This window comes from Panthera uncia (assembly GCF_023721935.1).
Source record: "Panthera uncia isolate 11264 chromosome A1 unlocalized genomic scaffold, Puncia_PCG_1.0 HiC_scaffold_17, whole genome shotgun sequence".
NCBI classification, from domain to species: Eukaryota; Metazoa; Chordata; class Mammalia; order Carnivora; family Felidae; genus Panthera; species Panthera uncia.
This window is the reverse complement of record NW_026057577.1, coordinates 61,789,241-61,812,727: the sequence shown is the minus strand read 5'-3', so window position 1 is coordinate 61,812,727 and position 23,487 is coordinate 61,789,241. Positions and strand designations below refer to the sequence as shown.

Below are 23,487 nucleotides of genomic sequence, written 5' to 3'. Positions count from 1 at the left end.
AGTTGAAGAAGAGAAAGTATTTCTAGGAAGGAATGCTTTCTAAGAGACCAGGGAGAAGTGTGAGAGGAACAGTTAGTATCGTGGTGATCCAAAAGGATTAAAAAAAACCCACAAAAACATTATTAGTAAATTTGGTGAACAAGGGGTGCCTGGGTGGCTCAGTTGGTTAAGTGTCTAACTTCAGCTCGGGTCATGATCTCACAGTTCGTGAGTTTGAGCCCTACATCTGGCTCTGTGCTGACAGCTGGGAGCCTGAAGCCTGCTTCGGATTCTGTGTCTTCCTCTCTCTCTGCCCCTCCCCGACTCATGCTCTGTTTCTCTCTCTCTCTCTCTCTCAAAAATAAATAAACATTAAAAAAAATTGGTGAACAAAGTGAAGCACTTTTTTCAAATACAGAAATGGAAAGGTGGTGGTAATTGTATTTGAGAAGAGACAAAATTGGAAGAAATAATGCAATCACCACCAAGTTATTTCTTAAGTAATTATTATGTATCTATTACTGGAATAGGTTCTTCATTGCAATTGAGAGAGGTATAGAAGATGTTTATGGCCTTATCTCTACCATGAGTTACAGAAGTTTTGCAGAAACAAAACTAACAGGTCACATTTTGTATTCAGTGCCTATAAAGCAACTAGAGAACAATTAAATGCCAAGCATGTGGAACTATGAAAAGTGGGAATTCAGAGTAAGAAAATCACAGTGTGAGCTGTAAGAGCCAAAGATGGGCTCTTGGAAGCAGTAAGTTTTCTGGGCATCTGGGCGGCTCAGTCAGTTAAGCATCTGACTTTGGCTCAGGTCATGATCTCACGGTTCATGGGTTCTAGCACCAAGTTTGGCTCTGTGCAGACAGCTCAGAGCCCGGAGCCTGCTTTGGATTCTGTGTTTCCCTCTCTCTCTGTCCCTCCCCTGCTTACGCGCGCTCTCTCTCTCTCAAAAAAATGTAAAAAACAAAGAAGAAAAAGCAGTTAAGTTTTCAGGTACAGGGAAAAGGGGAAGAGCAGAGTGTCAGAAAGCTCATGTTCTCTGAGAGGGTCAAAGCAGACCTATGGGTAGCAGCGAGCACAGGATCTTCAGAGGGCCTGTGCACATACCATGTTGGAAAGAGGGAAATAAGTTTGGATTGGTTGTTCTCCAGCCAGGTTGGAGGGCTTCATAGATCATGCAGAGTTTATACTTGAGGAGGAAGAGGACAGAAAATTCACTACACGATGCTGAGTACAAGACTAACATAGGAAGAACATGGCCATGGTGTTTGAGTACTTTGATGGTCATCAAACAGGCCCCTTGAAGATCTGCTAAAGGCATAAGGATTATTTGTGAGAACCAATTAGATACAGGAATAATTTCACAAACTAGAAATAGGAGTATGGAATTCAGAAGAAAATTCAGGCCTAAACATGCAAAACTAGAAACTAACATCTTCATTTTCACTTGTTATTTTGGTGTACTTTTGTGCCTCATTCATCCTACAAGGAATATTTTATCTACAATAGAACAAATGTGAAATTAAATTAATGAGGAAATTGTAGCAATGACAATTTGGGAACCAACTAGAATAATGCTAAAGCCTAGAGAGGCATGAAGTTATTCAAGGGGGAAGTGCAAAGCACGGCGAGTCGAGTGAGCACTTCTGGTTTGGAGGTTAATTCAAGAATTCATACATTTATTCAACTCTGTCTATGGAGTCCCTACTATGTGCCAATGACATAGTGGGGATATACATGGTTCCTTTCCTCCCAGAAGTCACAGTCTTACAGGAGAGAGAGAGGCATAAGCAAACATCGTGGGGGTGGAGGTGCTTATAGTCATACACTCAAGGTTTAGAGATATAAGGGTGATCAAGGTCAACTAGGACTTAGGAAGCAGATATGAGATTAAGGAGAGAGTCCATAAAAATGAAAAGACAACGTGAAATGTGAAAGACACATCAAAGTGCTGGGAACCTTGTGTGGAAGCCAGGAAATCAGAGTGGTAGGGTAATAGTTATTTCAGGTAAAATAATAGCCAAATGGTAGGATTACAAAGAAAACATAGGCCATAGAAGGACAAGATGTAAGTCCCCAAGCAAGAAGATCGTAGGTCAATAATTTGTTGAATGTATGGTTGAGACTGGAAGCATTGATTCAATTGCAAGGAAATTAAGTGGGGTCAACCTTGAAAATGAAAGCAGTTTGACCTCACCTACAACCCTATGATTTATCTGCAAGGAAAATTAAACACCTTTATAAAAGGAAACTTTTCTTACAAGGACCTGCTACCGTAAAGAAATAAAATAAACAGTCAATCTATTAATTTTATTAAAAAGCAAGCAAAGATTCCTTAAGTGGTTGAGTGGGGTTTTTAGATGAAATATTTACATTGTACTCCATTGTTTCCAACATTATGTTATCTAACTTATTTAGGAATTATTTTTTGCTATGATACAAATATTTCCTATCAAACTGCCAATCTTCAGCACAGAAATGCATTAATTCACAAAGCACTTTCAGAATTATTTAAATCTCCCACTAGCAAAGTAGACGTGTTTATGCGCCCATGACCTTCTGTGGGGAATCATATACCAGATTAATTCCTGAACACTGTGACTTAAGAAGCTAAAGTTCTAATCAGAGAATACTTGTTGTAAACAATTTAAGAGGAATAACATACGAATTCTTTTTGCCACTGTACTAATTTTAATTCTTCACTAATGTTCAAGCAACTTATCATATTCAAAATGACTTGACATGAAAGTCACCCTTCTTCATAAAGTGACCCATTCCAGTTATTTTCTATATACCTCAAAGTACCATGGCTCTGACTTTGACAGAGCATTGCACTCAGAACATCTTAGGAAAATTCTAGTTTTAAGAAACTTCCAGAGAAGAAATTTTACAGTCTGTGAGGATTATTTCTGTATTTAGCAGTATTCATTGTCAGAAAAAAATGTCCTTATAGTGAACCTAATTCACAGAGTTGCAAACTTTTTATTTTTTTATGTTAGAAAAAGAGCACACGAGCAGGGGAGAGTGGCGGGGCAGGGAGGAGAGAGAGAGAGAAAGAGAGAATGTTAAGCAGGGTCTAAGGTCAGGGTGGAGCCCAACATGGGGCTTGATCCTACTACCCTGGGATCATGAATCCAGCCACAATCAAGAATCAGATGCTCAACCTCCTGAGCCACTCGGGTGCATCTAAAGTTGCCATTTTAAAGTCATTTCTTCTTTTGATGAATTCAGTGGAAATAAAGAACATTTTGTATATCCATAAGCTATTATTTCTTGAGCACTTACTTTGTGACACACACTGTGATAAAAGATTTACACACTAACTCACTTTATCTTTATACCATGATTAAAAGGTAAGTATTCTCATGGTCTCCATTTCAGAGAAGAAACTGAAACAGAGGTGAAATCTTGTTCAGGATCTCACAACTAGTAAGTGATAGAGCTGGGATGAAGTGGAGGTCCTTCCCGTTCCTTTTTTTTTTTTAATCTTTATTTATTTTTAAAAGAGAGAGAGACAGAGTGCAAGTGGGGGAGGAACAGAAAGAGAGGGAGACACAGTATCCAAAGCAGGCTCCAGATTCTGAACTGTCAGCACAGAGTCTGACGAGGGGCTCAAACCCATGAACTGTGAGTGCATGACCTGAGCCTAAGGCGTACACTTAACCGACTGAGCCACCCAGGTGCACCCCTGTTCTTTTATTACGAGGACCTTAACTACCTCCCAAGACTGCTCTCTCAGCATTCTAGATAACTCTAATCATTTACTTGATTTTCTGAACTGTATAATCATCTCAGCTCTATTCTAAAGCCTCTCAAAGTTTTCCAAACCTACATTTCCAGGAAACACAAATTAAACTTCCTAATAAGGAACCCTCTCAATGTTTCCAAATCTATTTCACCAGGAAACACAGATTAAACTTCCTAATAGATTGTTTTGTGGATCTTAATTTCTAGATTTCCTACTTTAGAATCTTAATTCCATTAATTTCTTAGTAACAGTGTTCTGTTATCGAATCATGGCTAATAAGCCAACACAGTGTCTAGACCATTTCCAAGAACACAACTAATACTGGAATCCTTGCTCATGGATATAGCTAATATAATTGCTATTTTATATTTACAAGATTTTTTAAGAAATAGAATTGAATATTATGTTCATATGTATAAGTGTGCTACAATCATCTTAGAGTAAGACCCAGAATAGTTTCTTCTCCCCCACATAAACTGGATTGAATAGAGTATAATTATTTGAATTTTTAAAGACATACATACATCAGAATGAATGTGAATTACAAAACAAGAAGAAAAAAAGAGGATTGACAATCCATCAACTAAATATCTCTTGCTTTAAATGACTAAATTAACACAAAATTAATTATCTTTTTAAATTACACTTCATTTTATACTTAATTGACTTTTTCATTAGACCATCTGGAACAATTTGGCTTCTGATCTAAAGCTCCTGCACCTTAGTTCATTACTGGATGTATGTTCCATCACATGCATTCTGAATACATCAATATCTCTAATTTTTACTTCCTCTCGCACATATACTTTGCTGTCAAAAATACAATAAAATATAGGTAGTAATTATGATACCCATGAATATAATAATAAATTTCTCTTACGAGGAATTTTGGCTCACCTTCAAATAATCTTTTATCAATGTGGCAATTGAAACATCAGATGTAACTTTAAAGTCAGCTTTCTACCGAATTTTTATCAATTCAAAGTTTAGCCAATGGTCTTTACTTCAAAGAAAGGCATATACTTCAGTAAAAGAAGGAGAGAGGGGCGCCTGGGTGGCTCAGTCGGTTGAGGGTCCGACTTCAGCTCAGGTCATGATCTCACAGCTTGTGAGTTCAAGCCCTGCGTCGGGCTCTATGCTGACAGCTCGGAGCCTGGAGCCTGCTTCAGATTCTGTGCCTCCCTCTCTCTCTGCCCCAACCCATTCAAATTCTTTCTCTGTCTCTCTCAAAAATAAATAAACATTAAAAAAAATTAAAAAAAAAAAAAAGGAGAGAGACCTTTACCAGAGTGATCTTGTGATCTTCCTCATACATCCTCACTCACAAAAGCCCTCTTTAACCTCCCCCTGCACACCAGTCCAATTTCAGGGCAAGAAGAAAAGTATCAGTGTGTAAAGATTTGCTAATTATTCCAAGGGACAACAAACAAGGAAGAAAAAATTTCTAGAACAATGTCACTGTAAAGATGCTGAATATCCTCCAGAACTGTCAAATTTCTTCTATAAAACAAAGCTTTATTACTCTGCTGACAGAAATTTCAGCCAGTGCTTGAATTAGTATTTATACTGATTCTTTTGTCTTTCTCTTTCAACTTTGTGTACTAAAACAAAAACATTCAAATTCCATATATATATATATACAATGTATGTATATATATATATATATATATATATATATATATACATACACACACACATACACATATCCATATTTTGTAATCAAAAGACAGATACTGTATGTTTTCACTCATATGTGGATCCTGAGAAACTTAACAGAAGACCATGGGGGAGCGGAATGGAAAAAAAAAAAAGAGTTAGAGATGGAGGGAGCCAAATCATGAGAGACTCTTAAAAACAGAATAAACTGAGGGTTGATGGGGGTGGGAGGGAGAGGAAAGTGGGTGATGGGCACTGAGAAGGGCACCTGTTGGGATGAGTACTGGGTGTTGTATGGAAACCAATTTGACAATAAATTATATTTAATATAAAAAATTCAGTATATATATAGCATATATAGCATATATATCCATAAAATCCAACCTATGAGATATATGTATCTCATAGGTTGGATTTTGTAGATGTTTTCCCTTTGTCCCTATACAAAAATGGAAATTGTTCAAATCCAAAGTTCTAATTTAGAAAATACATTTACCATTCTTAAATGGTAGTTATAATAAGAATGGTAAGATGCTAGAAAACCACACTTAAGCAGCCTTCTGGTAAGTTGGCCTTCTTATTCAAGTTTAGTCAGGGCATTAGGAAAACATAAACTACTTAGTTTCTAGTTTTCAGTCTCTGAGCTTGTTTATTCAATTCACAGAAACACAGAATCATAGAATTTTAATGTTGGAAGGGACCAGGGAAAAACTATCTAGTCTAACCCTCTTTATTCTACACATAAGAAAGCTGAGATTCTTCTTTTCACATGCACCCATCCAAAATTAAAAGTACAAGCCAATTCAATATTCAATTCACAGAAACTTCTATTCCATGTGTCTTATAGTAAAACTGCATTGTGCCCCCCTGGTGATTTTGCCACTACTGAACTCACATGGCCTTTAAGAACCTCTGACTCATGCCTAGTGAGAAATGATAGTGCCAAAATCAATCAGACTCAAAACATCTTTGAAGTAAGGTCTATATCTTACCTGGTTTCATATCCCTAATGACTAACAGAGTACCTATCATACAGTAGGTGGTTTTTTTAATGTGTTGGTTGCTTGAATGAATGTATGATTGCTCTGAATATTAGTGTAGCAAAGTCACCACAAGAAGACGTAAAACATGAGAATCCTTCCTGGGCTAGTTTACACTATTTAGTTGAGCTCTGGGTGTTTATCAGCACTTGGATTCATAGTGGTTTGTCATCACAGCATTTTACCTGAAGTTCTCACAAGAATAGGTACCACCCTTACAGCTTTCTATTCTTAAGGCTCTAAAAGTGTATTGGAAACAGTCCAATAGCAGCATGCCTGAAAGAAAACCTGCCATTAACTAAAGAAATGTCTAACCTGCATAACCATTTGGACACTCCTCCTTCTCTTTCCACTTTAATTTAAGCTTATTTTACCACAATCATACGGTCATTTAAACTAAATGCTGCTGTTTGGAATCCAAACAAGCATGAAAATTTGCTCTATTCCTACGTGCTCCCAGTCCTTCTTCAATTTCCTTAGTTCCAATGAAGTTTTAGAAATTCAAACATCGTACCATCTAGATGGTCCACGTAGCAGTATACGTCGTAAGTTTCATGAGGCGAACGGAATCCATAGGTCCTGACTCCTTCCTTCCCCATCATATCTCCGTAACAGCCTTCCCGGGGAGCCCGGATGGGATATCTGGGGAAATAAAAGACTAGTAAGAAGTACTTTATTCTTACTCTCAAATTAATGAATTACAGCTTGTGGCCCCCAGACCTCTCACCTGACGGTCTGATCAGACAGCCAACCTGCATCACACTGTTCAAATCCATCTTCATAGGCGGCATGGAGCTGCTCTGGGGTTGCTATGACTGCCCCAATATCCACACAAGCCTTCTGTGCAGTCTCAAAATTCAGAGTATACCTGCTTGTCGCCGCTCTGTAGTGAAACACAACCCCTGCAAAGAGAGCCACAAGCAATTACTGGCATGTTCAAATATCCCACCATAATTTGCAAAGTTTCTCACTGATGTAATACATCAAATTAATTGCTCCCATGGTAATAACACCATGGTGATACTTTATTTTCATTTTATGTGGCATTACATAAAGTTATGGTGATGTGAGGAGCTCCAGAAATCCCGTTCACCCAGGTGTCCCATTGTGCTCCATTAGAAAGTTTCTTAACCGGGAATTTTCTACTCTCATGTCAACAATCTAAGAAAAAGATTTAGGCCACTAAAATTCCAAGGGGTGGACAGCTTCTCCAATTACAGGTGGTATTCACATTATCATGGGAACACTGGACAACTAAACAGAGTAGGTCCTGCAGGAGATAAAGAGTTAAGGGGGCCATGAGGTCAACTTGCCCTATTTTACCCAGGCCCAACTGAATAGAAGCACATGGAACATTCACTAATCCCGCTTCCTCCAAACATAAAACATTGAGATATTTACTTCCAGAAACAATATACTAAGAAGAAAAAGACAATGGACTATGTATGAGTGAGAAGGCTTGATCCAATTACTAATTTGTTCCTTAATCAAATACTGAGTTAACCTCCACCCCCCCACAATAAAGTGTACCTAATATTGCTTATGTTATCTGATATGAAAGTCAAATTAGGCAAAAGTTTTAAAAATGTTGTATAGGCTACTAACTCCCACCCACTGCTTATCATATTCACCATCTGACTAGCATAACTGAGGGTTTCCACTAAGACAAATAAAATGTACGATTTTTATCCCAAAGAAGGCTTAAAGTAAAGTTACCCAGATTCCCCTGAGTTGAAGCCAGGCATCTTGGTACTTGCCTTCAACTCCACTTTGCTGTATGTTAGGAGTTGCATAGTCTAGTGGTTCTAGAGCTGTTCTCCAGGGCTCAAGGAATTGTCAGAGGGCTGAGGGAAGAGTAACTGGGTGGGGATGAGGGTGGGGGTAGGAGTGAGGTTTTGGTCTTCTCCTCTTACTTCAACAAGAGCATCTCCATCTTTAATTGCACTAAATGTGGTGACTCGTTTCTGTAAGACTGCAAAGTGAATCAAGGTAAGGGGCCTGGGAAGTCACTAGAAAATAAAAGTTGGGGCAACTGGGTCTTATGGATGAGATTTTATTAGGGGTCAAATTGCCTAAGACCACTTTTTTTGTTATGCAGAATGAACTTTGGTTTCCAAGATATCTTCCACTGTCTTTTTATTCCTAGTAATTCCCTTGGGTTGACAACAGTCTATGTCCCACAGTCTGACTTCTAGTTATAAGACTGTCTTCCATATGCCCATCCTTCAAATGTCTCCTTCTTGCAAGACAGGTTATGTGCCAATAAAGTAAATACAGGGGAACAGACTAGCCATGTCATAGATGAGCACCTCTGATAAGTGCCAACACAAAAAGACCTGCACAGGCACCGAGTAGATGCAATGACAACTAACATTCATTTTCCCATTTCTTACAGTGCAATGAAAAATTCATCAAATGCCTTTCCAAAAATTTGTACCTTTATAGACATACTCTAAAATCGCCAGGAAGTGTGTATCATACTATCTGGTAAGTATGAGATAGTTTATAATGATCTCTAAGGCTTAAGCAAGAATTTGAATGGTTTTAAATTAGTCTTATGTCGATCAAAGCTTCCAACAGTCCTCTTGATAATTAAAAATCTTCCATGTGCACTGAAGACTGTAAGGGGGCACAAAGGGGCCTCCAAGAGCAGGGCAGGGAATATCAGTTGGTATAAGTATCTGCAGTTGTTGGGATAATTTGAAGACCTCATGGGGCTAAGGAGATTAAGTGGAGGATTTTCATTGTTTCGCAGGGGCAAGGGGAAAATCCATTGCTAATTCTTTAATGGTGAAATTAATAAGAAGTTGTTAAATTCCTTTAGAGATTTTAAAAATATATATAAATTTATACATAGTGTGCATATACCACTACTATATATTTATAATTTATTAATAATCTATTTATATAAAATATAAATATAATACACACACACAGATTAAAAAAAAAATCAGTACAGCAAAACAATCATAGGCTAACTAAAATAAATAATAAAAAGGTTAAAAGACTGAAGAGCCCAGGATATTTAGTGGATGCCTGCACAACATAAAAATAGATTGACAGGAGACAGTAACAGAATCTGAACATAAAAGAATGTATAGTAAATTAATTCTCTGCATCTGAAATTCAAAGTATTTCCTTTTGGCTACAGAAGAAAGTTTTAATAAAACCCTCTGTATATATTTCTGAAAGGTAAATATTTTATAGGAAAATGGAGGGATGGAAGAAAAATCTGTTCTATCATGTCTGGGTATTAGAATTTTGCTTAATAACTTGCCAAAATACTCTGTTTCCAAGAGCTATGGTATTATGTGTGTACCCAATTAAAGCAATTTTTCTTTGCTTTGTCTCCTAACTTAAATTCAAATGACATACAAACCACCGCTGAAAGAGGGCTAAAATGAAAATGCCTCATTGCAAGACTTAATGTATAACAGTTAGTGTATTGACCTTTAAAACAAAAAATTCACCGAGTTTTATTTTGATCCAATGCAAATGTTTCTTAGGTGCTGGCCTTTCTAAGGCACTGTGACATGTACCATGATACTTATTAAATACCCTATTTCTTCAATGTAAGTTAAGGTAGAATTTATATTTCTTAAAAAGAAACTCAAAGATTTTAATAATTATGCTAGGACAGTGAGAAAAAGGAGAAAAGGTTTGTGTGTGTGTGTGTGTGTGTGTGCGCATGTGTGCGCATGTGTGTGTGCATACACACGTGTCGTAAAAATTAAAATGTAGATCAGCCTTTACGGTCTTAAAAAGTAATCACAGACAGGTAGGTCAAAGTAAGGAAATAATTAGTTCTTGAACTATTTATCATGTCTTGAGCTATTCATTAATTCCATTATACTGCACTTTCCTGAATCAGTGAAGGTGCTGTGCAAAATGTCACCTTCCTTGACCCTTAAAGAAATAACAGTTCATTTTTGGTGAAAGGCATGAACTGTTGAAATGACTGATGTTTCTTCCACTTGTCCAAACTCCGAACACCATTTACTTCAAGTACTGCTTCACAACACTTCTGAACCAGGTATCATGTCTTACAGATTTGGGAAGCCTTACCGTCCACCGCCAATGATACTGTGTCTTGTGTGTCTTCAATCCCATACATGACATCGCAGCGGTAGAGGCCCGCGTCACTTGCGCGCAATTTGACCATGGTGAGCGAGGCATCCCCGACGACCTCGGAATGCGTAGGCACGGACACTCTCCCCTTATAGCCCTGACCAATCTTGATATTCCCATTTTGGGCTACAAGAACAGTAGTCTCCTTCAAATCTTTTCCACTCTTGTCCAATTCAATCTTAGACCATTTGATTCTGAGAAATTCGCTAGAGGTGTTGTAACTGGGTGGTAACGTAGGCATGGTTGAAAAATGACAAGGGAGATTGACTTTTCCAGAGAGGGAGCCCTTAACAGGAGGGCTTTTTTCCACTTTGACTAGGAGAAATAGAAAATACAAAATTAACAGTCCTAAAAAACTCAACCAAGTCTATTAAATAAGTGAGTGGCTAAGAAACCCTTACAAGTGGTTTGGTTACTTTTTCAATAGGTGAGATAATTAGAATGAGTTTATATACAAAGACTAGTATACAGTTTTAACAATGTTTCACAACAAAGATATGGCTTAAAAATGCTCATCTTTATGTACTAAAAATATAGCATTCATTTTAACGTATTTGTAACTTAGAGTTCAATATGTACAAAATAAGTAATAGAATAAGGCATGTATAGCAAGGTAAGCAATTAAGAGCAAAAGGAGACTAGAATTGGTAATGTGGGTAAAAGATTGGACCAATGTTAGGAAGAGCAATTGAAAGAATTTATATCTACCTGTCAGAAGAGGAAAAACATTTAAGATAACTGCCACATTACCTTAGAGGAAATGAAAATAAAATTCAAAGAGGAAGTGAAAATTAAAAAATATATATATTTCAGTAGACTGGAGCAGGAAGAAGTCTAACACTTGAAGGACCCTCATTTGGTTCAGCGTTTGAACCAAAGGCTTTCATCATAATAACAAATCCAGCTGCAATCACTTTGCAGTGAAACATTACCTCTTAATTATATCCTGTGTGTGGGGGTGGGGGGGGGGTAGGATTTGGTCTGTTCACCTAACCCCCACCTAAAGTATTAATCTGCAGAATGTCTTTCTGTTTAAGCCCTTAGAATTTTAAGGTGAAAGAATACCTTGAGTGCAATTTAACAGTATCATATGCAAAATAAATGACATTTATTCTTACAGGAATCCATAACCCTTTCCCACCACTTCCTCCCATTTTCCAGTCCTGACTAATTGGCTAGACAATGTGCTGGCAATAACGATAGATAGAAATTATGTTCATACACAAGCAATCCTACTTCATGAAAATATGATGAACAAGTTAAAAGTAGCCTCTAGCTGGAGTGAAATAATAATTCTTAACAAAATGATGTGTATGTAACACTTAGTGTGTTAGTAGTCAAGGTACTGGGAACATATATCTCAATACAGACATGTATCAGAAATGATATAGCTGTCAACATAGCACTGTGGATTCAGTTGGGGATAAGTCATTTTGAAATTTTCAGGAAGATATGGAGATACTATGCACTTTAAGAAAAAAATGCTCTTTATTGTTAAAGATTGAAATTTAACTTCTTAAAGGCTGGACTATAAAATCTCTCATATGATACAAATAAATCTAAAATAACCAATACAGTATTATATTTACTGTATTTATGATAGAAATCAGTCATATATTTCTAATTTATAGTGGTCATAGCTGTCATACATTTCTTTATCATCTTACTAATCTATATATAACTTGCCCCAAAACAGGATTTAAGGCACTTAACAAAATTAAATAAAAATACACTATTAACTGCACTAAGTTAGTCTTTTAAATGTTACTAAGATCATAATCACCTTTAAATACAGTATCAAGGGAATAATTCCATTCTATTAAATTCTTGGCTTATAAAATAAATTGTCTTACTTAAAGCTCACCCTCAGAGTGAAACTAGTCCAATCTCTTACTAAGGATGCTCCACTGCGAGGAAGTGACATTTAAGATCCTAGCTGCCTGCTGACAGACCTGGGCCAGAACACAAGTCTCCCCACAACTAATCAAGGAATCTTTCAACTTTGGTACTTATGGGGTTCTTCCTCTGTCCCTAAATTAGTGTTAGTTCCTTTGCAGAGTCTACACCCACTCTATTTCCATCTCATCCTATTTCTTAAATTGTTATCTGCACGGACAGCAGTTAGCAACTTGATCTTTTAAATAAATCTATAAAGTCCGCAGGGGACTCCCTACCTGATTTATAATCCCTTGATTTGGCCCCCATTAGGAAGATGATGACAACACAAAGGTTGTTTGTTTGTTTGTTTGTTTGTTTTGCCAAGAATAGGAGTTCTGAGAAGGAAAGGGCTAAGTATTCTATGATCTAAAAATCTCCATTTACGCTATGTTCTAAGAAAGCTCATTTCCTTCCTAAAGAATTATTTAGATGATTAACATTACCACAAAGTATTGGTTTTTTAACGAAAAAAAACACAGCTTTACCATCAACCTCAATTATGATATAAATTATGAGATTCTTTATCATCTCCTTAAAAATGAGTTTAAGATAAGTGACATCCAATTCCTTAATATTTATTACTAAGCTATCATTCTTTTCACAATTTTAGATGTGTAGAGGCAGATATGAGATGGAATCCAATGTATCCAATTGGAAGGTTTCTAAAACTCCAAGTATTGCTCAGTAACTGTGCTGTTATGTAAAAAGATATTGGAACAAAATGATCTCAAAAGGCAAATTACCCAAGGGTTATTTATTGTTCTAGATGTTTACAGATACAAGGAAATCAAAAGCTTTGTTCAGATATAAATATATATTCATGTAGAATCTAGTCTTAACAACAGGATTAACAAAAAGCTGTGTGGTCAAGTCTTTTGTGTATAAAATCTTGAGTCTTAATGCACTGGGTCATAAGAACTAAGCTCACTAAATCTAAATATTTTAAGGAAGAAACTAAGTAGTTCAGAGAATAATGTTTACAGACTATACATGTTTTTTTTTTAATGCTACCTGTAAGAACTTGTCTGAAACTGTGAACAATGCAAGTAGTAAAAAACGAAAATTAACACAAAGTTCACTGTTCCCACCACATGGTTTGTGGTCTATATGAGTAGCGTAAGGGAGAAATCTCTAAATAACGAATGATCAATTGCCTTTCGTTCTCTGTCGGTAAATTCTGTGGAGAAGAATGACATAAATTCCATCTATACAATTTGACCACACACACACACACACACACACACACACCCCTTGGCCAAATAAATGTCAGATTGAAAATATGAGAATTTATTACTCTCTAGGGTGATAAATTTCACTCTGTTGTTCATTCATTTGCTCATGACTGTGGAGAACTCATTTATTAATAGTAGAGGAATGTTCAAATAACTAGGTAAGCACTAGATAATCAACAAAATAGGTATTGTTAAAGCACAGAACACTTCATGCATTAAAATAAAGCCAATAACCAGTGGACGAGGTGTTCATTAATGTTAGTTATTGACCTTTTGAGTGCCTAGGAATAAACAGAGAAAAGCTTAAGATGAAAACACTTGTGTTAACTCCTAACAAGTTATTGCTGTGTATCCTACTATAAACTGTCAAATTTGTTTTATTTGGATCTTACGTTTTCAACTTTTGTGCCTCATATGAAAAAATTAAATTCTTCTGAAATTAGTCCCAACTAATTATATCTCTTAATCATGATCACAGATTTACAAAGAACTTGATTCTTGGAATAAAGTGTAATATAGTGATTCATAGCATGGATGATGGAGCCTGCCTGCCTGGGTTCAACTCCAGGTTCTGTAATTAAACTGCTGTATAATCTTCTACATTAGGTAGGCCTCCAAACCTTGTGGTAGTGCAGTTTCTTCATCTGCCAAATGGGGAGAATAGAAGCATCTGCCTCATTGGAGAGTTAAGATTCAATAAATTAACTATGTAAAATACAGAAGACCTGGCATGTAGAAATTATTCAATATTGCTAGCTATTATTACTGTTATAAAATACTGTCAAGGAGCTATATCATAAGTGCTTTTGGTTTTTTCCCCATTGTTTATGTGAGTGCTTTCTTTGCTTTAAGCAGAAAGTCTAAACTCTGTTTTAAGTGTCCCTCAAGTCTCTCCCATTGTTTTCTCCCCTTCTGTTACTACCCATCTAAACCTACAAATAACAAATTTGTTATTCCCCTTCTGTTACTACCCATCTAAACCAACTCTCTTTCTATATTTCCTTTTTGTGTTCTCCCTTGTTACTGGGTGCTATTGTCCTTCCCTGTCTGTGACCTTCACCTGTATTTCCTGACTACACTGAAGGAAATAGCGCTTGGGCTGTTAACAGATTGGTGGAGCCTAAACTCCGACAGCCATCTTGGTCATTCATATCTCAGTTTAAATGTTACTTTCTCAAAGAGGCCATCCCACCTTCCCCCTACTCAGGCACTTCTTTATCATATTACTAAGCTTTATTTTCATCAATCTGAAAATACCTGGGTTATTAGTTTATTTGTTTGTTGCCTATATCATATAACTAGGAGATTAAGTTTAATGAAATAGAGAAAAAAGAAAAGAAGAGAATAGAAAAGGAAGGGAAAGAAGGAAAGGAAAGGAAAGGAAAGGAAAGGAAAGGAAAAGAAAAGAAAGGAAAAGAAAGGAAAAGAAAGGAAAGGAAAAGGTAATATATGTGGAGGGTAAAATCCTGGCTGTAAGCCTGCTCTTTATCTTTTTGACTCTTCTCACACTCTAGCCTCCTGAGGGTTTGATAGTCTTTCTTTATAGGAAAGGCTTTGAGTATATTGAAGATTACAGATTTTAAAAAATACGTATATATGAGCACTTTTGCAATCTGAAAGTAATCTGGGAATTTATTGAAAACCCACTTGCTTCTTTAGCATCCTGTTCATTATTTCATTTTATTTAAAACCATTTATTAAATGAAAAATAATATTATTTCAGCTGAAAGTGTTCAGCACTATAAATCACTAAATAGATCAAAAACTAATTCTTTATTCTATTGACTCCATATGGCCATTCTGTGCTCTAGCACTTAAATTTTATTTCACTAAACGCCAAAAAAACTTAAACCACACTCACCTTTATGTAGTGCATGGGTTGCTATTAAGGTAGAGCACATCCATAAGATGCTCTTTATATTGATCAACATCTTGTCCTGGAAATGAAGAAAAACACAAAGGAAATCATAAGCATTCAGGTTTGCGGTGGGCCATAAGTCAACATGCTATTTTGTGCATTGTATATAGTAAGAGTACAAGGTACAGCTCCTCTTAGATTGTAGAAACAGGAGAGAATTCGTAATAGGAAAAGTCATCCCAACACTTTAATTATTAGTTCGACTCTCACCCAATGCAGTAGTTACCAAAATAATCCCAAAACCCAGTTTGGGAACATATAACAATATGGATGTGTGGGACAACCGCAACCCGGTGGGCTGGAGAAAGAACAATAAAGACCACAGCCGAAGTAACTAGTGGCTAGGAATGGGCACAAAGAGGGAGAGGTGACCACAATGTCTATTTAGAAACAGGAAGCTGGTCACAGATGGAGCAAAAGAAGATGGGGAACCAATAGGGAGAGATGTTGAAAGAAAAGGATTCATATCAAATGTGAGGTGGGAAAGAACATGGTGGTGGCTCATGCACATGCTATCAAAACAGGCAATAAGGACTTCAGCAGGCTTTTTAAAGCACAGACTCAATTTAGTTTCTAGGAGGCTGAACAAACAAATGTATTATAAGGAGCTGTTAATTACAAAAAGACCAGGCTTGCCATGAGTTTTAAAGCAGTTCCAACAGTTCTAAAGTCTGAAGGGTGAAAAAAAATAAAGAAAACACTCTGTTCTGAGAGTCAAGAAACCCTGCCCTGGTTTTGCCATTAATTTATTGTGAGGCTTTGGGGAAGACATTTAACAGTCTGGGTCTCAGAATGGTCCCTTCCAGCTTGAATTTCTATGGAGCTGTAATTATGAGGCGGATAAGTACCAGTGTTGGGGACCATCTGGAAAGCAAAGAGCCAATCTCAGAACTGCAGATTACTTGATCCCCAGGGTTCTTCCCTCCTTAGCTGCATTTAGAACTATTCTATAACAGGCACTCTTGGTTGGGTACTCAGTAGCCATTCTTCTTTCTCCTTTCCAACAATACTCTGATTCCATTCTAGTATCTATCCTCTTTTACACAGCCATACACTTTAGAGGAGCCTGGGTCAAACCCAGCCAAAGGGAATGATGCTGATTATCCTAAGTCAGTCACACTGCTCCCATTCATTTTGCCAACGATTGGTTTTGGAATGAGTACATGATACAGTTTTTAACTAATGAGATGTGAGGGGATCTCAGCAGGATAGACGGGATGCTCCTGGGAAAGGTATATTCACCTTAAGAACAGGAAAAAAAGAAAGAGGTGGTTGCTTTTCTTCAGGGAATACTGTCACAATAGGTTACTTCTTCTCAAACTGGTGTAGGCTTCTTGTGTCCATGAGTGTATAAGATAGCCTCTGGCGACAAAGCTGAGAAAGAATCAGGACAGCTAGGTCTTAAGCCCTCAAACATTAGGCCAGAGTAAGCTGTCTCTCTGAACTTCTTTTTAAACGAAATAAATTCCTTTATTACATAAACCCAATAAAATCAGGGATTTTTGATACTTGTAGCTGAAGGCATCATAACACATTTGAAATAATGTCCTAAATAACTTCCTAATATCCTCCTTAGAACATATATAAATTCAATATGAGTTAGGAAACCTAGACTGAAAAGACGTAAATGCTGTAAAATCCAAGTCCAATTTGAGTTCAAGTTTAATTTCATAATTATGACAGCTACTCCTTTTTCCTTGCTATTTGTTTCCCTTTAATTGCTTTATTTTATATATTGTGAAATAAGCATTGGAACCTCTCTATAACAAAATCTTAAAGAGCATCTTTTAAACCTAATAAATTATATATATATATATATATATATATATATATATATATATATATTTCCCATCTATGTAGGCCATTTGACAACTCACAATGAAAAGCATACAGTTGATAATCCTTGCTACAGATGATTAATCTTGATAATTAAGTTTATTATTTATCATATAATTAATGGAATATGTAGTAGACACTATTAAACACTAACTGTAAAATTTAGTTTCTACATTTCCATAGTTCTTATAAGCTACCATAGCAAGCAGAAAGTATTCACTTGTGTTTCAATGCTATTACAGTATTTCAGAAAAAAATAAAAATATCACTTCCACATATTCTATACTTTAAAGCTGCCAAAGTGAAATTTTAGGTTGTATTATTAAAATCTATTATGGGGTGCCTGGGTGGCTCAGTCAGTTAAGTGTCCAACTTCAGCTCAGGTCATGATCTCGCGGTCCATGAGTTCGAGCCCTGCATCGGGCTCTGTGCTGACAGCTCAGAGCCTGGAGCCTGCTTCTGATTCTGTGTCTCCCTCTCTCTCTGACCCTCCCCCATTCCTGCTCTGTCTCTCTCTGTCTCAAAAATAAATAAACGTTAAAAAAAATCTATTAAAGAAAATGAATTCCATAAGTATTAACTGAATTTAAGAAACATTTTTATAAAAATAAATAATTTCCTATCATCATGAAAGAAAAAAATTGAGAACAGTTTTTTTTTTCATGATGGTAGGAAATTATTTATTCAGGAAATTATTTATTTTTTCAGGAAACTTTTATTTTATAATCATAATGTTAAAAGTCTGGTCTCCATTTTCAAACAACCCTGAATTCAAGTTCTGAATCCTCTACTAATACTCTGTGATTTGGGATAAGTGACTAACTCCCTTATTTTCAGTAACTTCTTAATTATGAAAAGTAGTACTTAACTGTTGGAGTGAATGTGAGGATTGATAAAATAATGCATATGAGATATAGGTCAGTGATACAGTGTATTCAGTACTCAATATTTCTTATTAAAATTATTAATTCAGGTTTTCTATAGATGTTCTCTTTCTGTGTTCATATCACTAATAGTAAAAAGAAAAGTATTGGAACCTGTTGGGTATGAAAATTATAATCTAGGTTACCATTATAGAAGCAGTGTATAACTTTATGCTTACAATAAATTGCCATATAACTTTTTGCTATATGCTTTAACTTATTACTTGTAAACAAACATGTTTTATCTCCTCTGTAGAACAGCTGTCTCTGTAGAACAGACCTAGTATCACGTTCAACTTGCTAATTACCACAATATTCCACAGTGCCAGGTTCAGAGTAGATGCTTGAGAAAGGTTTATGGGCCAAATGCATGACCAATGCCTCTATTTACCAGTTCTGAAACACACTTTGAAGAGAAATGCCAACAATCTCTTAAGAATGAGGGCATGTAGGGTAATTAACACCTGAAATGCATTTAAACCAGTCCAGTTGAATGTGTACCATGACACAATAATATCTGATGTTTGTCAATATTTGGAGTGTCAGATCTCCTAACAAAATCAGACAAGGCGTGACCTTGACCCAGGGATGGGTCTTTTGCATCCTAATTTTCTAAGACCGATACTCCAAGTCTAACGTTTTGCGCCATCCTTCACCCTTATAAAAGTGCCCTTTTTTAAGGGAGGGAGGAAAATGGTCTTTCATCTACAGAACAAATGTACTCACTGCTTGCCTTAAAATTGCCCCAAGACAAATCTAGGGAAGGAAGCCAGTGCATTAAAAATACAAGGGAGAAATCAGTCATGTTAGAAATATATTTGTATAAATAGGTTTCAATAAATTCCCAGCATTTAAAAATTGGAGTTTTCACAATAAGTCTCAGATCTCTTTTGAAAAATCAGATCAAACAATTCTAGGTGCATATTCCTGCTGGCCAATAATCAGCACTAGGCAAGGAGCAGCCTCTCACCTTGCCTTCGTGAACTCAAGGTTATCACTGGCCCCACTTGGTTTCTCATGCATTTCTACTCCATGCCTGTTCCCTCTAAGCACCTGAGCTTGCAACACTTGATTTAAAGAATGGCCATTTATCTCCTTAGTAAATATCTCAGAGTGATTTACTGACCTTAATTGCCTTAGAACTATATTTCTGTGGCCTCTTCCTGGGACTCTATAGGCATTCATTCCATTTCTCTAATTTTCTTAAGGCTATGTCCATGTTCACGGTTGTTAAGGCACACTGTTTACCTTCTGCATTTGATGTTGCTAAATAAGAAAAACTTTTAAAACCTTTTTTTTTTTTTTTTTTTTTTTTTTTTTAGCACCTCTCCAATACCCACTTCTATTTTTTTGCTCTTTGGTGTCTGTCTTGTAAGCATAATCTGCTAGTGATAACAAGTCTATCTGCAAAGAAAGACCTGAGAGATATGAAAGCCAGTGCCTATATTTAGCCTTCACTCCACTGTAGTCAATGAGAAGAGGAGAAAGTCACTGAACAATCAAGGCACAGCTGACTGAAGCTGTTTAATTGCCTGGGAGAACACAAGAGACAAGGTCAATAGGACTCCTACCATGAGACATGTCTTGCAGACAGGGTAAGAGCCATGCCCAGGATGGGCTGCCTTGAAGAAAGATAGCCAAGATGTTTAATATTCTCCCTTAATCTTGTGGAAGATCTGGTGAGCAAAGGGTGACTTAGGGACACAGACTTCTTGCCTTCTAGTCTTCAAATTAGTAAACCTAGACAACCAACTGTCCAGGACATCTCAACCACAAGGTGGATATAATGAGTACTACCTATCATATTGCTCCTGGGTGATTTCTCACAGGAGGAATCACTGTAATGCAGAGAAAAATCTCATGGTTAAACAAGAAATCTTATGAACTTACTTCAGAGGAGCAATGGCCCCATGTGAATTTATCATTAACTTCCAATTGGATTCCTGAAGCTGGACTTAACTAAGCTTTTTCATGTCATTGCCCCTTAGTGGTGCTCTTTTCTCTGCCTGACTCCTTCCTCATTACTCTATCTAAAACACTGCACTCTCTGTTCCCTTTCCCATGCTCTATTTTCACCAAAGCACATAGATGATGAGCCTTATGAGGAGCCTTTACAGTGTTTCCAGATTTTTGTATTAAACAATGCTGCAAAGGTTGTCCTTGTCCATTCATCTTGGGTGATATTTGTACCAATATCTATATGATAATATCTAGAATAAAAATTGCTGGGTCAAAGAGTATATGCAGTTTTAAATTTTTCTGATAGCTATTACCAAATTATTTTGTAAAGAAGATGGACCTATTCATATTGCCACAGTAGTATGTGAGAGATCCAATTTCCCTACAACCTGTCGAAAACAAATTTTTATCAAACTTTTTAAATCTTTACTGCTGTGGTTGAAAAAATAATGCAGCATATCATTTTTTAATTACTATTTCTTTAATTATGGATGAGGATGAGAAATTTCTCATATGACTAAAAACACATTTCTTCTTCTGCCAACTGCCTACATATCACATGTGACAGTTTTTAGATAGACTGTGGTCTTTCACTGATTTGTAAAAGTTCTTGTTATATCCAAAGAGTTATTAGCTCTTTGTCTATCTTATGTTGCTGATGTTTTCCAAATGTGTTATTTGTTTTTGTGTAAATAATTTGTTATTTACTCATACTTACCAGTCTGTTCTAGTATGGCTTCTGGATCTTTTCCTTTTAAAAAAAAATATTTTTTAAGCTTTCTTTATTATTTTGAGAGACACAAACACAGTGTGAGCGGGGGGAGGGGCAGAGAGAGAGAGAGAGAGAGAGAATCTCAAGCAGGCTATGCACTGTTAGCACAGAGCCCGACGTGGGGCTTGAACTCATGAAACCATGAGATCATGACCTGAGCTGAAACTGAGAGTCGGATGCTTAACTGACTGAACCACCTAGGTGCCCCTGGATCTTTACTTTTGCTTAAAACAGGTTTCTCTATTTCTATTTTATTATTTTAAAAATCCTATAATTTCCTCGTTATTTTTTATTTATTTATTTTTAACATTTATTTATTTTTTGAGAGACAGAGAGAGACAGAGGGTCGGTGGGGGAGGGGCAGAGAGAGAGGGAGTCACAGAATCCGAAGCAGACTCCAGGCTCTGAGCTGTCAGCACAGAGCCTGACCTGACCCATGGGGCGGGGCAGGGGGGCGGGGTGGGCAGTTGAAACCACAAACTATGAGATCATGACCTGAGCTCAAGTCCGACACTTAACCCACTGAGCCACCCAGGCACCCCACCTCTAGTTATTTTTTAAATGTCATTCTCTACATTTCATACGTGCTCTATCTTAACTTTATTTGAGGATAAGAAATGAGGTAGAGGTTGACTCTTACTCTGAATGGACCAATCAGTTGTTTCCAAACCATTTGTTGAATAATCTTTCTTATCCACTGAATTTCCATGTCCATTTTAGTATATTTCTGGACTCTGTCTCCTGTTCAGTGAAACTAGACAATTTTTAAAGCAAAATGCTCCTATCTAACTCACTTTATGGATTTGGTAGGAAATATGTCATTTGGGTAATGGTATTTTTATTAAGATTATAGAATATATCAGTATGAGTCCCATGGATGTAATAAATTAACACCACTTATTTGTATAGTTTTTCATTTGCCAAAGTTTCCCAGAGATAGTCACCCTTTTGATGTGTATAACTATATATCCATTTAATAGATTTTGATATCAAGCTTTGTGATTCCAAGTCAAGTGTTCATTCTACCACACCACAGGTGATAGCAACTCAGTAATTTAAAAGTAAAAAGATTACAGCTTACATATTATGTATGTGTTTATAATAAGCTATGTAATCTCATTTTTATAAACATAAACACCCCTTAAAATTCTTAGAAGAAGAAAGTAGGATATATAGAGAGAGGCAGAAATCAGGTAAATTTAAACATAGATCTGCATTTATGCCCTATTATAGATGACAGATCCATCCAGAGGAGTTTCAGGAAACGTAACAGGCAAACACATTCAACAAAGATACTTTGCACTGACCAATGAAATACAACCACCCTGATACATCCGGGGGTAAGAAGCCAGCAGTCAATATAAATCAATCAATCAGTCAATCAATAAAACCAAAAAAACCTGGAGAATACATATAAATACAATATAAATGCATAAATGTATATGTGTGCGTATGTGTAGTTTACTAAACCTAGGCTGTCAGAGGAAGCTAGCAAAAATTCAGTAATTATCTCTACTTCCCTTTGTTCTGATTCCCAATCAGAGGGAGTACCAGCCTTGTGTTTTCTGGTAGAGACCTATGCAACAATCAGCATGTTTTTTCAGACTACAGCAACTCACCCCCAACAATGAGTGTTTGTGAGTCCTAACTGGTTTCTCTAGGTGGGTGGTGAAATAATCGCCTAACTATATTCACTCATTCTTCTCCTCAAAAGAACCATGTGTCTTGAGAAGTTGGCCTCAGTCACAGGGTAATATCCCATTTTAAATACAGTTTCCAGTGAGGTCTGTCCATGAATGAAGTCAACAAAAAGGTTTAAACTGCACTAGGAAAGAAGAGCTTGGTTATATGACTACTGGGAGACGGCCTTGGTGGATCTCTGTGCTCTCAAGCTCAATTAGTGACCAATTATCAACCACAAAGTACTTATAATAATGAGGTAAGGAAAGAGAGAACAAAGACTATGTTTTTTAACATTAATCATATTCAGCCTTAAGTTAGCTTTTTAGGTCCTTTCAAACAGAATTTCCAAGCATGCAGATATAGGTATCTTAGAATATCAGAGACATTCCCCTCCAGTTTGTAAGCACAGAGAATTAGAGGAAACCTACATGTGTAAACATTTAAATCTAGAGAGATTCTTTTCAAACTTCAGTTTTTTAAAGGAGGAAATACAATTTAGGAATAACTTTTAGTTTATCTACTATGAAAAACAAAACAAAATTTGAGTTCTGACATAAATCCTCAGATTGTCTTAATCTCATCCCTCTTCCCACCAACCATAAGATTAAGGACTGTGGACTTCCTGCTGGAGGAAGTCATTGCTCAATCACTTTGGAATCCATTGGAAC

The 23,487-nt window shown here is 36.6% G+C and overlaps 1 protein-coding gene across 4 annotated transcripts in view; it reads right to left on the bottom strand.

Annotated features, from left to right (window-relative positions):
* The window catches only part of VCAN (versican), a 120,417-nt gene that overhangs the window by 92,595 nt on the left and 4,335 nt on the right, over positions 1-23,487 (bottom strand). For 3 of the 4 annotated variants that reach the window (XM_049649762.1, XM_049649760.1, XM_049649763.1), the window contains exons 2-5: positions 15,590-15,665; positions 10,496-10,873; positions 7,158-7,332; positions 6,945-7,072 (exon numbers count right to left, since the gene is read on the bottom strand). In XM_049649762.1, the coding sequence (XP_049505719.1) occupies positions 6,945-7,072; positions 7,158-7,332; positions 10,496-10,873; positions 15,590-15,659 (751 nt within the window). In that variant the 5' untranslated portion in view covers positions 15,660-15,665. Of the gene's footprint in view, positions 1-6,944; positions 7,073-7,157; positions 7,333-10,495; positions 10,874-15,589; positions 15,666-16,888; positions 17,021-23,487 lie in introns of all 4 variants that reach the window. The other variant, XM_049649761.1, reaches the window with a different exon arrangement.